Source organism: Xyrauchen texanus, chromosome 5 (genome assembly GCF_025860055.1).
Source record: "Xyrauchen texanus isolate HMW12.3.18 chromosome 5, RBS_HiC_50CHRs, whole genome shotgun sequence".
NCBI lineage: Eukaryota > Metazoa > Chordata > Actinopteri > Cypriniformes > Catostomidae > Xyrauchen > Xyrauchen texanus.
Window position 1 is genome coordinate 38222252 of NC_068280.1, and position 20757 is coordinate 38243008.

At 37.9% G+C, this 20757-nt stretch overlaps 1 protein-coding gene across 2 annotated transcripts; it reads left to right on the forward strand.

The window, feature by feature from the left end:
* The first annotated feature begins 2626 nt into the window (after positions 1–2626).
* On the forward strand, positions 2627–20705 carry mtmr7b (myotubularin related protein 7b). Of its 2 annotated transcripts, none has more exons than XM_052127569.1 (14): positions 2627–2864; positions 3468–3587; positions 7546–7708; positions 9667–9824; positions 10390–10518; positions 10629–10763; positions 11032–11164; positions 11264–11373; positions 15057–15182; positions 15280–15329; positions 16535–16735; positions 17287–17421; positions 18575–18701; positions 19406–20705. In XM_052127569.1, exons 1-14 carry the CDS (start codon positions 2841–2843, stop codon positions 19742–19744), a joined length of 1950 nt encoding a protein of 649 aa, XP_051983529.1. In that variant the 5' UTR covers positions 2627–2840; the 3' UTR covers positions 19745–20705. The 2 variants fall into 2 exon arrangements, with proteins under 2 accessions (XP_051983529.1, XP_051983530.1); XM_052127570.1 differs by having other exon boundaries at positions 18575–18753; positions 19406–19590.
* Positions 20706–20757: the final 52 nt, after the last annotated feature.

Here is a 20757-nt window from a genome sequence, read left to right on the forward strand (position 1 = left end):
TTATCTGTCCAGAGTCTTTTTAACACCCTCAGCCATCACACACACAGACCATAGCTAGTTTTTCATAGCTAGATAGAGAGGTATACGTAAATAACCTGATAGCTTCTGAAGGCCCATACATGGACAAAACTCCTTAAGGTCCAATCTCAAACATTCTTCCTTCAGTGGTATTCGGTTGCTGCATTCATTGAGAGCCATTAAAGAAATGGCAGCATCCATCTTCACTAAAACATAAAAAGGAATCTCAGATATAATCCTGACCACCCATGCGCATGCTAGTAGCCTGCAAGTCATTTGTTTCCCAGGCTTCCTGTATTAGACTAAGAACATATAAAAACATCCAGAGCTCTCAGGGGCCCATGGAAGTGGGTATTCTGTTAAGATGAACCACAGACTTCAGTGGATATAGAGTTACTAATAATATTTAGAAAATCATATATAATATCATTAAGAAAATTATTGTTAAGGCCAGTTCATTAAGAGGGAAACATTATATGTGAATTCAGGTAAATATAGCCACGTTTTATCATAATTTAGAGCAGCATTAAATGGTTCTGAAAATAACGCGTCAATTTCCAAAACTCAAAATATCTCCAAATGTCAGTTAGAAAGTGGTCCAATTTATTTATCCTGTTCTGCTAAATGAGGCCAGCAACTAATTAGCATTTTTATAAAAATCCTTCAGGTTATTTTGCAAATCTCAGTATTTATTATAAAAGTTAGATAGTTCATCCAAAAATGAAAATTCAGGTTTAGGTTTTGATGGACTACAACACAAAAATAACAAGTAAATATATAAAAGCACTAAAAACAATAAAAGAACAGTGTTGCTGTAACTCCATGGCAACCACCCACAACATCCTAGCATTGGGAAATAGTTAGCACAACAGGTACTACTAACACATATAAGGGAAATACATGCACTCGACTCTACATCCCCTGCACCTGACGGATAGTGTGTCAAGTGCTCTGTTTGGACCTTGTGCCACTTCAGTGACCCAGAAAAGATCTGTAAACATGTAGAAATGCTGACTATAACACATACCTCTTTGCTGTCAAGAGTTTTAATTTAATTTAATTTATTTATTTTGCTGATGCAAATTAGAGGGACGCCTCTAAGACTTAAACCTTTTTTATTTACTTGCTTTACAAAAAATGATATCCCAATTTTTAGACAAGCTGTTTTGAGAACAGTTTTGTATAATAGAAGGGAAGCGAAAGTAACTACAGTAGAGACACTTTGCCTAAACCCTAGTAAATGAACATCTGGAGCTAAACTGTAGAGTAATAACAACAGCAAAGGTTTAAGCTCAACCAAAACATTCCAGCTTTGATTCTAACCATCCAGCATTTCTGAAAATCAGCCTGATCAGAGTGAATGGGAGGATTGAATATACCTCCCTTACAAACACACTTTCATTGTATGGTCAAACAAAATTCTAAGTAACACTGTATAAAAACCGTTAATTTAATTGTATAAACAAAACATAATTGTAGGCTATTATATAATGTATACTATCACAATTCATCAGTTTAGGTTCACTGAAAAAGAATATATCGTTATATCTGAAGTACTGTATTTATGATTTAATGCACATGGGCTGTTATGATAAGCATAATGTTTGTTAGTGATGTAATATTATAAAGTGCTCCTGAAATACATTTATGTATTCATAATAGGAAAAAAAATATTTTTGTTACAACATGTGTGCCTTAGACATCTGTGTAACCTAAGTTTCAGCCTAAGTATTTTTATGCCTGGAATTTAGCGCCACCTTCAGGAAAATAGTCGTATCTACAGACAAAACGAAAAGGAGTGTGAAGATTTATTTTTAAAGTTCATATTTAAATATTTAATAAAATTAAAGGCATTATTTATTTTGTCCACTCTGCAATTATTATGAAATAGCATGTTGTAAGATGAAAATTATTGTGAAAGTGAAATTGTGAAATTTACAGCACTTATTTCTACATTTATACACAACAAATACCATGACGAGTGATTAAAAACCACATGAAAAAAAACAGAAACAGTGCGCGAGTCATCTCTTGAAGCCCTTGTGTCACTAATCTAGATCTTATGAATCGTGTGATTATTGTTTTTAGCCATGACAGAAAATGTTAATTTAAATGTTAATTTAATTGACCAAATACTTTATTTAATAAATACATCTGCGAAAATACAGTTCGCAAAAGAGTCTTATTTTATTTTGGATCTTTTTGTCTGCTCGGCCTTTATTCTATATTTAAATGAGGATAAAGTCCTGATGGTTGTGAGAGCCTGATGAGAGGCAAAATTTACGCATGCGTTATTATGAAACAATCCTCTTATAACGCGAAATTACGAATCCTACTATGGCAAAGGATTAAGTCCTGAAAATTAAAAAGACTTTTGTGACGTTGCTTGGTAACCCTCCTGAAGTCCAGTCATGTACTCTCATTCAAATGAATGAGCAAAGCCTTCTTCTAAATTGCATTCTTTAATTCGTAATTTTACTAGAGTCTACCTACCAATGGCTGCATTTCAACCAATCATATCGGACTATTGAGTAAACGTCACATTAGTATATTAATATTCATGAGCCACGCCTTTATTATAGTAGGATTTGTAGCGTGCGGTCCTGTCTGTTTTGACCACCGTGTACAAGGCTAAGCAGCGGCTCTCAACACATAGACAAGAACTATGGCTAGAATCACGATACCTGCTGGCCATCCTAATATGAAATGATGTGTTTGTAACCAACAAGCGACGTCCGGCTTTGTTCTTCTGACCGGAAAAAGACATAACACCCCGGCCGGTTCGGATTCATTTTCCGCTAATCATTTGGACGGGTTTTAGGATGGAGCACGTCAAAACACCAAAGGTAGCGCTGTATTTTTTATGTCCTTGCCTTTATTTTTAATAAACGCTCACTGCCTACACGACATTAATCCTTCCCACCTATTTCCTTTGAATACCTTATGCTTTATTATAAAAATGTCATATTTGTCTACAAAATGATTTTTCATCTTTAAATTACTTCATCATGATAGGCCACAATAACAGCCCCCCATCTTCATTCACCCAAAGCCTTGTAATAAGATCTGAATTATGTTTAGCCTCCCTCAACACAGCTAATGCAACATGAGAGTCAGCAGATTTTAATAGTTATTATTTAAATGTATACAGTGTCAGTATCATGTTTCACGATTTTATTGTGGTCAAGTTTATGCATCTTTGGGCAGGTATGTTGGTAGGTGATCTGGGCATGCACGAAGCCCTAATTTCATCATAATGTAAAGGATATTTTAAAATGTGCTTTTGATGTTCAGTCAAAACAATGAGAAACACTTCTAATATGACCTCTATTTCGTTAGTTATCCTTTTGATATTCCTATTCAATTGACTACATAAAATGTACATCACAAGGCACTACTTGGTAGCATAGATAAATTATCTAATTGTATCATGTGTCTTGTTCCTCCAGGTGGAAAATGTGCGTATGATTGATCGCCTGACCCCCAGGAAGTCTACGGTGGGAACATTGTACCTCTCCTCTACTCACACTATATTTGTGGAGAACACAGAGGCACGCAAAGAGACCTGGGTAGGAATTGAAACTGGTCTCAAACTCTTCCATGTTGAAAATGAAGCTTCCTCTTGAAAATAACCCAACTTACTTAAACCTTCTTGGTCTTGTTTGTGAGTCTTTCTAGCTAAACCTAAATTTAGGGGTAGGGATAATTATCCAAAAATGAAAATGTTCTCATCATTTACTTATCCTCATTCTATCCCAGATGTATATGATTTTCTTTCTTCTGCTGAACACAAATAAAGATTTTAAGAAGAGCATTTCAACTCTGTAGGTCCATACAATGCAAGTGAATAGTGACTAGATCTTTCAAGCTCCAAAAATCACATAAAGGAAGCATAAAAGTAATCCACACGACTCCAGTGGTTAAATACATATCTGCAGAAGTGATAAAATAGGTGTGGGTACGAAAACTAATTTCGACTAAAAAAAATCTCCTTTAACTTTTACATTCTGAAAGTGAAAGAGGAGATTTATAGTAAAAATAATTATTTAAATATTGATCTGTTTCTTACCTAAAGTGATTGCATCACTTGCAATATATTAAATGTATACAGTGCTGTGAAAAATTATTTGCTCTCTTCTTGATTTATTTGTGTGGGTTTTTCCATTCTAAATGGTTCTAGATCTTTAAACGAGATACAACAAAGGCAACCGGAGTAAACACAAAATACAGTTTTCATATATACAGTGAGGAAAATAAGTATTTGAACACCCTGCTATTTTGCAAGTTCTCCCACTTCGAAATCATGGAGGGGTCTGAAATTGTCATCGTAGGTGCATGTCCACTGTGAGAGACATAATCTAAAAAAAAAAATCCAGAAATCACAATGTATGATTTTTTAACTATTTATTTGTATGATACAGCTGCAAATAAGTATTTGAACACCTGAGAAAATCAATGTTAATATTTGATACAGTAGCCTTTGTTTGCAATTACAGAGGTCAAACGTTTCCTGTAGTTTTTCACCAGGTTTGCACACACTGCAGGAGGGATTTTGGCCCACTCCTCCACACAGATCTTCTCTAGATCAGTCAGGTTTCTGGGCTGTCGCTGAGAAACACGGAGTTTGAGCTCCCTCCAAAGATTCTCTATTGGGTTTAGGTCTGGAGACTGGCTAGGCCACGCCAGAACCTTGATATGCTTCTTACAGAGCCACTCCTTGGTTATCCTGGCTGTGTGCTTCGGGTCATTGTCATGTTGGAAGACCCAGCCTCGACCCATCTTCAATGCTCTAACTGAGGGAAGGAGGTTGTTCCCCAAAATCTCGCAATACATGGCCCCGGTCATCCTCTCCTTAATACAGTGCAGTCGCCCTGTCCCATGTGCAGAAAAACACCCACAAAGCATGATGCTACCACCCCCATGCTTCACAGTAGGGATGGTGTTCTTGGGATGGTACTCATCATTCTTCTTCCTCCAAACACGGTTAGTGGGATTATGACCAAAAAGTTCTATTTTGGTCTCATCTGACCACATGACTTTCTCCCAGGACTCCTCTGGATCATCCAAATGGTCATTGGCAAACTTAAGACGGGCCTTGACATGTGCTGGTTTAAGCAGGGGAACCTTCCGTGCCATGCATGATTTCAAACCATGACGTCTTGGTGTATTACCAACAGTAACCTTGGAAACGGTGGTCCCAGCTCTTTTCAGGTCATTGACCAGCTCCTCCTGTGTAGTTCTGGGCTGATTTCTCACCTTTCTTAGGATCATTGAGACCCCACGAGGTGAGATCTTGCATGGAGCCCCAGTCCGAGGGAGATTGACAGTCATGTTTAGCTTCTTCCATTTTCTAATGATTGCTCCAACAGTGGACCTTTTTTCACCAAGCTGCTTGGAAATTTCCCCGTAGCCCTTTCCAGCCTTGTGGAGGTGTACAATTTTGTCTCTAGTGTCTTTGGACAGCTCTTTGGTCTTGGCCATGTTAGTAGTTGGATTCTTACTGATTGTATGGGGTGGACAGGTGTCTTTATGCAGCTAACGACCTCAAACAGGTGCATCTAATTTAGGATAATAAATGGAGTGGAGGTGGACATTTTAAAGGCAGACTAACAGGTCTTTGAGGGTCAGAATTCTAGCTGATAGACTGGTGTTCAAATACTTATTTGCAGCTGTGTCATACAAATAAATAGTTAAAAAAATCATACATTGTGATTTCTGGATTTTTTTTTTTAGATTATGTCTCTCACAGTGGACATGCACCTACGATGACAATTTCAGACCCCTCCATGATTTCCAAGTGGGAGAACTTGCAAAATAGCAGGGTGTTCAAATACTTATTTTCCTCACTGTATGTGTGTGTGTGTGCGCAAAAAATTATCCAATAATTATATCACCCATGTGAAAAACGAACTGTCCCCAAACTGCAACCAAACACTTCCGATAACTGGAGATCAGTCTTTCACAATGCTGTGGTGGGATCTTCTTTGCAGAACTGCTTAAATCACATTGGAGGATTTTTGAGCATGAACTGCCCGTTTAAGTTCCTGCCGCAGCATCTCAATCGGGTTCAAGTCAGGACTGTGACTAGGCCACTCCAAAACTTTAATTTTACTTCATTGAGCCATTCAGAGGTGTACTTACTCCTATGCTTTGGATCATTGTCTTGCTGCATAATCCAGTTGTACTTTAACTCATGGTCTCCTTTGGGATTTTACGGTAGAGAGCAGAATTCACGTTTCGCTTAATTATTGCAAGTCGCCCTGGCCCTGAAGCAGTAAAGTATCCCCACACCATCACAATACCACCACTTTGCTTGACCGTACATATGATGTTCTTTTTGTGGAATTTGATTTACGCCAGATGTTCCAGTTCCACTTTTGACTCATCAGTCCACAGAACATTCTCCCAAAAGCTTTTAGGATCATCAAGGTGTGTGTTTGGCAAAAGTTAGATGAGCCTTAATGTTCTTGTGGGTAAGCAGTGCTTTTCGCCTCGCCACTCTTCCATGGATGCCATTTTTGGACCGCGTCTTTCTGATAGTGGAGTCATGAACAGTGACCTTTATTGATGTGAGAGAGGCCTGCAATTCCTTGGATGTTGTCCTTGGCTTTTTTGTGACTTCCTGGATGAGTCGTCACTGTGCTCTTGAAGAAATTTTGGAAGGTGGGCCACTTCTGGGAATGTTCACTACTGTGCCAAGTTTTCTCCATTTGGATATAATGGCTCTCACTGTGGTTCTTATGGAGTTCCAGAGCCTTTGAAGTAGCTTTGTAACCCTTCCCAGACTGATGTATTTCAATCATCTTTTTCCCCATCGTTTGTGGAATTTCTTTCGACCTTGGCATAGTGTGCTGCTGGGTGAGACCTTTTACCCAACTTTCAGCCATGCTGCTGAAAAAGTTCTATTTAGGTGATGATTTGATTGAACAGGGCTGACAGTAATCAGGCCTTGTTTGTGTCTGAACCCCATTATGAATGCAGTTTCATAGATTTGGGGATTTAGTAACTAAGGGAACAAATACTTTTTCACACAGGCCTAGTTGGTATTTGATAACTTTTTCTTCAAAAAGTTTTATGTTAAATTTTGTTAAAATTTTTGAAACAAGTTAGTATGAGATATACACAAAAATAGAAGAAATTGAATGGGTGCAAATACTTTTTCACAGCACTGCATATGACATATTAAATCACTAGAGTCATATGGATTTCTTTTATGCTGCCTTTTAATGGATTTTTGGAACTTCAAATTTCTGGCCATTCACTTGCATTGGAAGGACCTACACAGCTGAGATATTCTTCTAAAAATCTTTGTTCATTTTTGTGGGAACTATCACTTTAATATGTCTTTACTTAGCTGTGATCCTAAGTGTAAAAAAACAAAACAAAGAAAACTATCCAGAATATAACTATTACTGATTTCTCTTGTTCTATCTATTGATGTCCATCTTTCTGTCTAAATTTGTCTACTTAATAGTCCAAAAAAGGTTCCTGAAATTAGCTTTGACTGAATCACTCTTGTTCTGCTAGGTTCTACACAGTTTAGTGAGTAATGTTGAGAGACTCCCAACAAACCCGTCTGGTAGTCCTCTTATTATCCGCTGTCAGAACTTCCAAGTGTACCGATTGCTGATCCCACAGGAGAAGGACTGCTTGGATGTGCAGGCATCCCTTACTCGTCTTTCATGCCCAGGTGAAGTAAAAATACCCAGTTGAAAATACTTACTCTACACAAATCATACCGTTGTAAATATATAACATGGTGCCTACAGAGAGTTATGCAATAAATGCAGAATGTTGAAGGTATTGGTGTAGTATACACTATCATTCATCACACATTTTTTACGTATTTTAAGCCCCTTATCTCTTCCAAACCTAGTAATGCCCCTGCTTGAAGCCCTTTTGTCTCTAGTCTAATGATTGGACTTATGAAATCCTGTGTTTTTTATTTTTTGGCCAGGATAGGAAATTATCATTTTAAATTGGCCAAACACTGTATTTAATAAATACATTTAATCAAAATACTTTAATCCTCTGTAATGTGAAATTATGAATCCTACTATGGCAAAGGATAAAGTTGTAAATATTAAATAGACTTTTGTGACATTGCTTGTTAACCTTTGAGTGCAATAGGCTATATGGAATATACATTTGCTTTCTATCCTCTTCGTGAAATCTTAGAGATTTGACTTTTAGGGTTATATGTATGTATGTATGTATGTATGTGTGTGTGTGTGTATATATATATATATATATATATATATATATTTTTTTTTTTAAACATGTTTAAGGGCCAGTTTCTAAAATTAATATATTTCTTTGATTAAAAAGTGTATTTGGTGGATGGATTATCAAGTAAAATTGTCTAGAAATAAGGTTAACTATTGTCTAGGGAACAGTTGCTGGAGTCCACATGGAAAATAAAATTTAAAACTTGAAACAAAACAATACATTTTATGATTTTGTAAGATGTTAAACAAAGAAAAACATTAGTTTCTGCACTATTTCTGGTCATTAATCAAATAAGAAAATTTGTGACACTGACAATGTTAACTCTTTTGTACCAAAGGTCAATTTCCCTTGCTTTCATTGAAGCACAGAAGATGCTCTGGAGAAATATATAGAAATCTGATATATGGCCATATACTTATAAACACACAAATTAATATTTCATATTTTTGAGCAAATATCTACATAAAGAAATTCCAATATTATTTGGGAAAATATATATTACATAGTGTATATGAAAACATACATTTTTGTATTTTGAATTAAGATTAAAAAAAACTGTGAAACCCATATATGAAAACATATTTTATATATGTATTGCCTATCTTGCAATTTATTTAGATTTCTGTATTGTCCAATCATGCTGGGAAAATATGGAACACATTTGTGGAGGCTATTTTCAGTCCGCATTTAAACTCCTATTGTTATGCCGCTGATAATACAATTTGTAAAAAAATCTGGATTCAATTATAAGAATGTAAAATGGAATGCTTTTCACAAGTGCACTCAGTCTTTAAAAAACCCACTGTATTAAAGGTGCTGGAAGCGATTTTAGCTGTTGGATTAGCCACGCCCCTCTTTCCAAATCCCGCACTCCAAAGATTCCAAATGATCTTTAATGAGACAGTGAGCCGAAGTGGTTGTCAAAACAACAGCAGCAATATAGCACCCTCAACTAACAACTGTAATGAACAACATGGTATTAAGCTTCAATAATGTGCTGCAGCTACAACACTATGAGAACATGCTAAATGATTGACCGGCAAAAAGCGTCAGAGACCGTGGCCCGCGGAGACCGGTGAGATTTCTCAAGACACTTATTTCATTGATATCTTTCAGAGAGTTGGACATTTTTTGCATATCTTTCCATAAAGAAAAATCGCTTACAGCCACTTTAATTGGCGAAGCATGAATAATGCTCCATACAATTGCAGAGTTTTTTTCTCTGAAAGGCTAACACTGTGACTTTTTTTGCTCAGACATTGTTCGGGCTTCGCTATTGCATCACAGTGCATTATGAAAATGGAGCATGTGTGAAAATCATGCGAATTCAGAGCAAAATTCTATGGAGATTTGTACGTTTCACCCATGGGACTTGTACACTCATTAACTTCCAAAATATCTCTCTCTCTTTCTTTGTAGAATGCTATGGGGAGCTGTTTTGCTTTTTTTTTAACCCCAACTTGAAAAAAGACTTGAGGGAAAAGGCCTGGGGCTTCATCGACCTGAAGGCAGAATTCAGCCGAATGGGAATACCCAGAAACCTCTGGCAACTTACAGAAGCAAATCATGAATACAGAGTCAGTATTACCTGAGAGCTCTCTAATAATTATTCCTCCTTTGTGAAATAAGGCGTAACTCAAAAACCGATGCCTTGATCCTGTAATAGAGTGAAAGTGTTGAAAAGATGGATTTATGACATCAGCTGAAAAGGGGAGTCGTTTCAGAGGAAGAACAATTTATTATATTTTGATAAGATTAAAAAGCCCCCAAATGTTCCACTCACATTTTCTTTCTTTAAAGCTTAAAAAGGAGCCAAAAGTATCATAAAATAGTCCATGTGGTCCATGTCATATTCATGCAAGAACTTGCTCTAAAAAGTTCTTGCATGAACATGCAAGCCACTGTGAACAACACATACACTGAGTGTGCAATGGACGTCAAGACTTTTGGGTCTTTTTTAAGCTTTAAAGTGAGTCACTATCAACTGCCATTTGTACTGAAAAGATGGACCAGAATATTAATTAAGATATATTGTTTTGTGCTGTGTTTTGTACAAAATGAGGGTGAGTAGAATACATTTTTTTGGGTGAACTATACTTTAATGTAAAACAATAGTTCTAATATGTGTATTTCAAATGGCAGCTGTGTGACACTTACCCGTCAGAGCTGTTTGTGCCAAAGTCAGCCTCACCTGCTGTCTTTGTGGGCAGTGCCAAATTTCGAAGTCGAGGACGTCTTCCTGTTCTCTCCTACTTCCACAGAGACACCAGTGTAAGTGCAAAATGGTCTTCTTTAAAGCTTTAAGTGTATTAAGCCTATGCAGGCTTCTCACATTTTATATCAAACTAAATAATGGGTTGAGCTGAATATTGCTTTTCTAGGCGTCTATCTGTCGGAGCAGTCAGCCACTCTCTGGTTTCAGTGCACGTTCCTCAGATGATGAGCAGATGCTGCAGGCCATAATGAAGTCGAACCCTGTCAGTGAGTTCATGTATGTGGTGGACACAAGGCCAAAGGTGAGAGGTCAGAGAGTGAAAAGACAGGTTAGACAGGCTGTTGAGATTCAGATGACATCGTTTGAAAGTTGTCTAATTGTGTGTGGGGGGGGGGGGTATTCAACTGAAAACGGCATTTAAAGCAAAATAAACATTGTTATCTTTTACTGACTGACCCTCATGTTTTTTCAAACCCATATGACTTTCTTTCTTTGTGGAACAGAAATAATGTTTTTCCATAAATAATATTTGTCATGACTTTGAAACACTGTACTGTGATTATTTCCAGCTGAACGCAATGGCAAATCGTGCTGTAGGGAAGGGCTATGAGAATGAAGACCACTACACCAACATAAAACTGCAGTTCATCGGCATAGAAAACATCCATGTCATGAGGAACAGCCAACAGAAGCTTATAGATGGTAGATGTATTATTATTTACTTCTGTTACACCATCTTATTCAGCAGATGTTTGTTTTGTACCCCATATGAAAAATGTTGTCCATTTCTGTCCGTTTCAGTTGGCGATCAAGCATCTCCCTCCATGAGTGATTTCCTGTGGGGTCTAGAGAACTCTGGGTGGCTCAAACACATCAAAGCGGTGCTAGATGCTGGAATCTTCATTGCTAAGGCAGGACCCCTAAGAAAGCTTTAAATTAAATGTAAACGAAATAGCCCAGCATAACATTTCAAGTTATACACAATTTAAATTGTTTTGGTTTTTCTTTTTCAGAAAAAAAATTATTGTATAGCTTGACACAAATTAGTGTTCAGCAACTGTAAAATGCTATACAATGGTATCAGATGTTTATATCATGGTATTTGTATCTTTATACTATGGTAATTAATGATCATCTTATTTATGTTCTAACTTGATATATTCTAAGTGCAACGGTACTACCATTGTACCATGTCCAAAAAATAGTCTTTAAAGGACGTTAAATGAATGTTCCAGGTTCATTAAAAGCTAAGGTTAATGGATGTTGAATATCACAGAAAATATTTTTGATTAGTCCCTTATTTATATACAGTATATACACTGATGAGCCAAAACATTAGGACCACCTGCCTAATATGCTGTAGGTCCTCGGCTTGACGCCAATAAAGCGCCGACCTGCCGAGGCATGGACCATACAAGACCCCTGATGGTGTCCTGTGGTATCCGGTACCAATAGATTAGCAGCAGATCCTTCAAGTCCTGTAAGTTGCGAGGTTGAGCAGCCTTGGATCAGACTTGTTGGTCCAGAACATCCCACATATGCTCAATCAGATTGAGGTCTGAGCAATTTGGTGGACAGGGCAACACCTTGAACTCTTGAAAATGTTCCTCAAACCATTCCCGAACAATGTGTACAGTGTGGCACACATTGCGATCAGGGAATACTATTGCCATGAAGGGGTGTACCTGGTCTGCAACGAGGTGGTACGTGCCAAATTGACATCCACATGTATGGCCGGACCCAGAGTTTCCCTGCAGAACCCAGAGCATCACACTCCCTTCACCAGCTTGTCTTCATCCAAGAGTGCATCCACTTCTTCCAGGTGAACCGTGCACACGTACACGGCCTTCCACGTGATGTAAAAGAAAACAGCACTTATTGGACCAGGCGGTTCCGACGTTCACGCCGTGCCCATTGTAGGCGCTTTTGACGAGGACAGGGGTCATCATGTCCACTCTGACTGGTCTGCGGATATTCAGCCACATATGCAGCAGGGTGCGATACACTGTATGTTGACACACTTCTCCTGTAATCCTAATTGATATTTTCTGTGACTTGTGCCACAGTAGACCTTCTGTCGGTTCGGACCAGATGGGATAGCCTCCATTGCCCTCGTGCATCGATGAGCCCTGGGTGCCCAACACCCTGATGCCGGTTTGTGGTTTGCCACTCTTTGGACCACTGTCGGGAGGTACTCCCCACTGCTGACCAGGAGCGCCCCACAAGCCTTGCCATTTCAGAGATGGTCTGACCCAGTTGTTAGGCCATATCAATTTGGCCATTGTCAAAGTCGCTCAGGTCTTTACTCCTGCCCATTTCTCCTGCATTCAGCATGTTGACTATGAGAACTGATTGTTCGCTTACCATCTAATATACCCAGACCTTGACATGTGGCTTTGTTAGGTGATGATCAACATTATTCACTTCACCTGTGATTGATCGATGTTTTTGCTCATCAGTGTGTGCACACACACACACACACACACACATATATATATATATATATATATATATATATATATATAAATATAAATAAATAAATAAATAAATAAATCACAGTTTGGATTTAAATAAGCAGATACTAAAAGCCTATGATTTTATCATTATTGCAGTGATTTATGTTTAAGCTGGCAACAATTATTTTAACCCTAACTGGTGCAGAATGTAGCTTCTCATTTCTTAAAGGGGTCATGACATGAGAAACCAAATTTGCCTTGATCTTTTGGTATATAAGAGGTCTTTGTATCATTAAAACGTCCTGCAAGTTTAATATTTTAAGACGTCCTCCCCATTCTAAACGAATCATTTATTTAATCAAGCTCAAAATACAGCTCGTTCTGGATTCATGGTTAGAAGTGACGTGTCGGTTAGAAGTGACGTAACAGCGTTTGCATATGACCGCCTCCAGCACAAGATAACTACGCTTTAAGCGCAAGACAACTACGCTCATTTCGTATCGCCGTGCGCCTCACAAGTGTTCAGTCGATGGACAGCGAGCTCTGACAGAGACTACTTGTGCACAGGAAGATTACGATGCCACACAGATGTGCTGTTCCTGGCTGTGGTCAAACAAAACCTCTGAATAAGCTGCCGAAAGATCCAGACGTCAGGGAAAAATGGATGCAGTTTATTTGCAGTTTATGGATGCAGTGACGTCCCAGTCACGGCAGTGTTAACTTAAGCGTTTGTTCTGTACATTTTAAGGATGACTGTTTTGAGAACAAATCTCAATATGATGCTGGCTTTGCCAGAAAACTGTTGCTCAAAGATAAGTCCGTGCCGACTATTCTGGGAACAACGACGACGCAAACTGTAAGTAATCTATTTTAAACTTTAAACTACTTTTTAAAGCGCAATTCCATTCATTATGAATAATCACAGTGTTTTTACTTAGTTTACTTGCATATTGTTCTGGCTGGGGGCGTCAGTAATTGATACATAGGCACTGACGTTAGCCAATCATAACAGTGGGCGTTAACACTGAAGTCTTAAATGGAAAACGCCCCCAAAACAGACTGTTTGAATCAGAGGATGAGAAACAGGGTGGGAAAAGGTCATAAATCACTAGATTTTAAAAGTTTTTCTTAAAAAAAAATATATTAATACTATAATTGCACCTAAGGGAACATAATAATACAATAAAAAAAAAACATGTCATGACCCCTTTAAACAACCATGTCAGGAGATGTATCCCGTGGTCATGGAAAAGATGTTACAGTGTTTCAGAAGGGACAAATTATTGGCCTGCATCAAGCAAAGAAAACAACTAAGGAGATTTCTGAAATAACTGGAATTGGGTTAAGAACTGTCCAATGCAATATTAAAAGCTGGGAGGATAGTGGTGATCCATTTGTGGAAAAAATGTGGTCAATCAAATCTTGAAGATCACTAAAATGCATCATAAAAAATAGACTGTATAACTCACAGCTATGTTTAATAGTGAAAGTAAGAGCATTTCCACATGCACAATGCAACAAGAACTTACAGGACTGGGACTAAACAGCTGTTAGGCCACAAGAAAGCCACTTGTTAGTAAGGCTAATCTTGAAAAATTACTTACATTTGCTAGGGAGCGTAAAGATTGGACTGTGGAGCAATGGAAAAAGGTAATGTGGTCTGATGATTCCAGAGTTACCCTATTCCAAAGTGATGTGTGTCAGGGTAAGAAGGGAAGCGCATTAAGAGATGCACCCATCATGCATCGTGCCCACTGTACAAGCCGTCTGGAGGCAGTGTTATGAACTGGGGTTGCTTCAATCTGGTGTTTTATCATACTAAAGTCATGTAGAACAGAGATTTTATCACTCAAAATGTTATCAACACTGTTGACGTCTTGTGGCAATGCATTTGAAAAGATGTATATATTAGCGTTTATGGACTGGTCACATTTACATCTGTTTTCTACACCACAATATTTGCTTTTGACTTTTTTTTTTATTAAACAAGGGAGTAAATTTTTTTTTTTTTGTGGTAATCAACATTATACCACAAATGCTGTCGATTTAAGCTTAACTTGTATCGAATCCAGAACATTCCTTTTACAGAAACGGAGTATGATTGCTGTAATAACACATCTATTTATGTGTGTCCACAGGCAGTGGCAGAGGATGGAGTGAGTGTTCTGGTGCACTGTTCAGATGGATGGGACAGAACAGCTCAGGCGTGTTCAGTGGCTAGCGTGCTACTAGATCCATACTACAGAACTATCAAAGGGATGATGGTAAAAATATACTGGATTATGATTTTGATGATGGTCTATTTTTGGTGGTGGGGGGGGGGGGGTTTGCCAGTTTTTGAGCATCTTTCTTTGCTTCTAGGTTCTTATAGAGAAGGACTGGGTGTCATTTGGACACAAATTTTCCCACAGGTTTGTGCTTTACATTTCACTCCCATGAGATTTGGGAGTTTCTTACATGTTGGACATTCCACACAAATTGCTTTAATTCAGTTCCTTGAATTGAGTAATTGATTGAAGAGTTTTCTGTGAACCTTCTGTCCTATGTACATTGTACAATTATAACATGTGAGGCCAGAAAAGGCATCATTTCTCAATCCATAGCATGACTTATACCATCAGTCATGGTGTATGCAGTGTTAGACTGAGAGTCTCTGAGTTTCAGAAGTCTTCAAGACTTATAGATGTATAATAATTTTTAGTGTATCAAAAAGATACTAATTATTGTCCATGAAATGTCAACATGAAATCAAAATGGAACCCATTTCCTGGTTTTATTTTTTTCCCAAGTGCACATTATTCCAAAAAAATAAAAAGAGGAACATATTGTTATTAATTTAATAACTCTCTGCCTTTGAAATGGTGGAGCAGTTCAGAGGCAGAGCAATTGTATTTTACCACTAGACAATTATTTTAGGCTACTGCTTTAGGTAATATAGCCTTTCTAAAATCTAGCCAATAATTAAAGGAATGTTCCAGGTTCAATACAAGTTAAGCATAATTGACAGCATTTGTGGCATAATGTTGATTATCACAAAAAACATTTTGAAAACTCTGGGCTAGTGAGGCACATAAAATGGAAGTGAATGAGGCCAATCCATAAACGTGAAAATACTCCCTGTTTCAAAAGTGTCCCTAGTGAAAAAATAATATACTTAAGCACACTTTATTCTTGGGTGCTTCGGTATACTAAAGTGTATTACTGGCAGAGTATAAATTGATATACAAAATTGGAACAACTAATGTTTTACTTGATGCTCTTTAGTTTGTCAAAAGCAGTGCTGTGGTGCAACTAAAGATATGTTAAGTATACTTGGTTGTAACTCCATTCTGATAAAAATCACCCACTTTCACAATCCCATTCAAGTCCAAACCTACATGTTTTCCCCATTGAATATCCTTTTTCACACAGAAATACATTACATTATGGAAGTAAAATGTGTTGGAAATTCTGTTTAATGTTGACTTCAATGGTTATATGCTTAAAAATCTGCTATTCTATCAGAATATCTATCTATGAGCTGTGGTAGCATAATTACAATACCTCTGTCTTCTTTGTATGCTTTCTGGTGTAACTCCTGTTCTGAGATACAAAATCATTGTGCTTCTCCACTCAGGTATGCTCACCTTGATGGTGACCCTAAGGAGGTTTCTCCTGTCATGGACCAGTTCCTGGAGTGTGTGTGGCAGCTAATGCAACAGTTCCCCTGTGCATTTGAGTTCAACGAGCGATTCCTCATACAGCTACACACACACATGTACTCCTGCCAGTATGGGAACTTTGTCGGGAATTGCCAGAAAGAGAGGAGAGACTTGAAGTAAGAACACCAACTATAGTATCCTCATAAAATCTTCACAGACACATAGATGTTTATACTGCAAAGACACAGGGAGTTAATGATTTTGTGATCCATGATAAAACCATTGAGACTGAACATAAGTGTTTCTATACTACTATGTCAGTCAGAAACATCTGCAGAGATCAGTACTTAAGGTTAAGATCAAACCTGTTAATTAAAGCGGTTTTAAAGGCATCTACTCACCCTCAACACAATAGGACATGTTAGGCTGAATATTGGTCTCACTTTTATTGTATTAAAATGCTGAAAGTTAATGGTGACTGACACTAACATACTGTCTTACATCTCCTTTTGTGTTCCACATACAAAATAAAGTCATATCGGTTTGGAACTAAATTAGGGTGAGTAAATAATGACCAAATTTTAATTCTGGGTTAACTATTCCTTCAAGATGAGATCAAGTTCCAAACAAAATGTATTGCAGCTCTCCAGTATTACTGTGGAACAAACATGGTTTCAGTACCTTCTATGACCTAGTTTGCCCTTTCAATTTCCCCATGTGCATACAGGTTACATGAACGAACACACTCTTTGTGGCCTCACCTGTGGGAGAACCGGGCAGAATACACAAACCCTCTGTACAGAACAAACCACAGCCAGACACAGGGTGTTCTCAAGCCTCTAACCACTGCATACTGCTTCAAGTAAGCCAAGCAGCCCTGATTCCTGTACGTTATTATTATTAAACCTTCTTTCACTTCCTCTTGTATAGTGTTCATGTCACATACTTGCTTCAGAGATGACAAAGCTCCTTAAGTATGACTAGGTGAAACAAAAGTTAATTGGGCTTGTATTTCAAATCGTTTGCAATGACACCTTTGCGCATTCACTTCCTTCCAGAAAGGCACTTAAACTAGAAGTGAAGTTGTAAGCAAAAGTAGGACGATCACGATTACTAATTTTTGGCTTAATGGCTTGACTGACTCATCAGGGCTCATTTGTTGTATTTTTTTTACATGAATTAGAAGCGGTGCTAAAGCAAGAATCGCTACTATTTGCTCATTTTTAAGGTGTACTCCTTTTCCTTATTAAACTTAAATTTTTTCGAATAAAAATGGTTGATTCAATAAGTCTAAGTGGTCATTAAAACAAATAGCAACACCTCAGCTGTTCGTGGTCAAAATTAACCGATCATAGGAAATTAATGGGAAAGACTAAAACGCGCACACACAAATGAACTGATGACCATATAACAGAGCAATTAAAAAAAAATCACTTAGAAATACCATAGCAACCCCCTATAAAACTCTAGCAACTGCATAGCAATGCCTTGGAACCCACCATAAACACCCTAGCATCAGAGTTTTGCACAGGCTAGCCTCACTTGTAGTTTTTATTGGGGCGGCTGTGGCTCAGGTGGTAGAGCGGGTCGGCCATTAATCGCAGGGTTGGTGGTTCGATTCCCAGCCCACATGACTCCACATGCTGAAGTGTCCTTGGGCAAGACACTGAATCCCAAGTTGCTCCCAATGGCAGGCTTGCACCTTGCATGGCAGCTCTGCCACCATTGGTGTGTGAATGAGTCAGTGTAAAGCGCTTTGAATACCGTTAAGTTTAAAAAGGAGCTATATAAGTGTAGATCATTTACCATTTCTTTAGAAAAAAAACATAATTCTAAAGTCTAATTTATTTAGATAATTCTATCTCAAAGATTTGGTTAGATTTAAAAATACAATTACATAATAAGAATACAAATATAATTTGTAACACAACCACGTCACAAGCTAGCTCATTGTTCAAGAACTTGAGAATATAACTTGACTGAACTGATTTTAGCTCATGGAACTGATCTTCTAGGTTTTGGAAGGGGATGTATGGCCGTGCAGAGAAAAGCATGGGATCAAACCAATCTCCAGCAGATTGCCTGAATGCAGTGAGGGAGGAGTCACAACAGCTGGAGGAGGAGCTTAGCACCCACCAGGAGGTACCACGGGAGATGGACGCTGGACAAGGCATACACATACATACAAATATCAGTATGAATATACAGTATGAATCATAAAGCACTTTTAAACTATTAGCACTGTTTAATAGTGGTTAATGTTTTTATATAAAAAAAGGAAATGGTAAATAATGCTAGATTTCTAAAAGAGTTACCATTGGGATATTTCAAGATACTCTCAGCGGAGAACTTGACTACAGCTTACTCATCCCGGTCAAAAATGTAAAAGTGGGTGCCAGCTGTGTTTCAGGGGGGTAGTTGATAATCGACTACAAACTTGAATTAATTCGAGCATAGACCACTTTTTCTTATCCAATCAATTCCTGATGTTTAATATCAAGTCCTTGCACCCCCCCTTTTTTTTCCTCATGAAATTCATCACATTATAGAAGTAAAATTGTTTGTGAATGCTGTTTCATGTTTTCTATAATATATCTTCCATATGGAGATCACATAACTGGCCTTCCAGTACCGACCTAACAGCATCGAACTCTAGTTGCTCCAGTATATCAGTATAAAATCAGTTGCTTACATCGATTATATAGTTAGAAACTCGAAAGCAAACTGGCAAGGCTAGACTGAACTCCCCTCTTTTTGCTGCACTTTTGTTGAACTGACCTACCCTACCATCTTGCTTCTTCCCTTGAAACACTGACCATACCCGTGTTTGCTTCATACCTAAACAGAGACTTGCCCAGCTGAAGGAGAAGAAAGCTCCAGGGGAGAGGAAGACGACCAATAGTCTGTCTGAACGAGTCCGTCGTCCAGTTCCAAATGAGTGCGAACTTGGCAGCCCTCTAGACTACTTCACCACCACCACCACCACCACCACCACCGAGAGACACCCTCCTTCATTCACACTGCCACTAGAGCCAGCAGCCCCGCCCAAGAGCGGTGACCCTGATGCCCTTTCAGCTTGCAGTGATTTCGAGTCAGGTGTTGCTGACCTCAGCAGCCACTCCTCTAGTGCTGGGGATGATGCTAAGGACCCAGATTCTGATGAGGTGGTCAATACAAATGCTTGAACAAAAACAACTGTAACAATGAGGGACAGAAGCACAGTAACGGGTAGCGAACTTCAAACTGCTGTTTTTTAATGTTATTATATATATATATATTTTTTTGCTTTTTTAATTTATATTTAAGTATGTGCACATATACACATATCCAAAGTGGCCAAGCAACAAGCCTTTATTTCCATTATGTTAAGATCTTATTTACTTATTTCATCATCTGGTCCTTTAAGCCTTCAGTATGAGTCAGTTTTTGTCTCTATTATACTCATACCTGAAATACCTATAATAACCGGAAGACCTACTACATTTGCAGTTTACAACAGAGCACACCGTGAAATACTGTATCCCACAACACTATGTACTCAACCTTTTCCAGTGTAACAAATGAAGTAATCTGCCACAATTTTTAACCATCACATTATTAACTCTTGGTAGTCAAATTAACGGAGTTGAAACATTTTAAAAATTGTTTTTTAAAAACGACAAACACAAATGGTTTTTTTCTTGCTGAATTAACGTGAAGTTATGTGGCATGTAGTATACTGCTGTTTTGAAATGTTTTATCATTGCATAATGCATATCACAGACATTTTTTTTAAATAGTAGGCTGTATACATTGTATACTGTGCTGTATTCCATTCTGTACATACCCCATGTCTTTTTTGAAAAAAGAAAAAGAAAAACAGTACCTACCAAAACCATGTTCCAGGCTGTTTTCCTCACTTGTATTCAGAGGATGAATTTAGGTTAGGAATTGTTGAACATGTCAAACAAGAACTGGATGGCACCTATACCACATTTCCTGCCTATTTCTGTGTACTATTAGCATAACTGAGACAGACAATCAATACTTGACAAATCTCTGTGATTAACATTAAGTAGACTATTGGATTCGAAACCGATTTGTCTGAATAAACATTTCAAGGGTGAATGGCCTCAAAATGTTTGCTACACTGCAAATAAAACTAAAGACTTGGCAAATCTAGAGTTAAGTTAATTACGAAGTTGAAGTGCACTTTTCT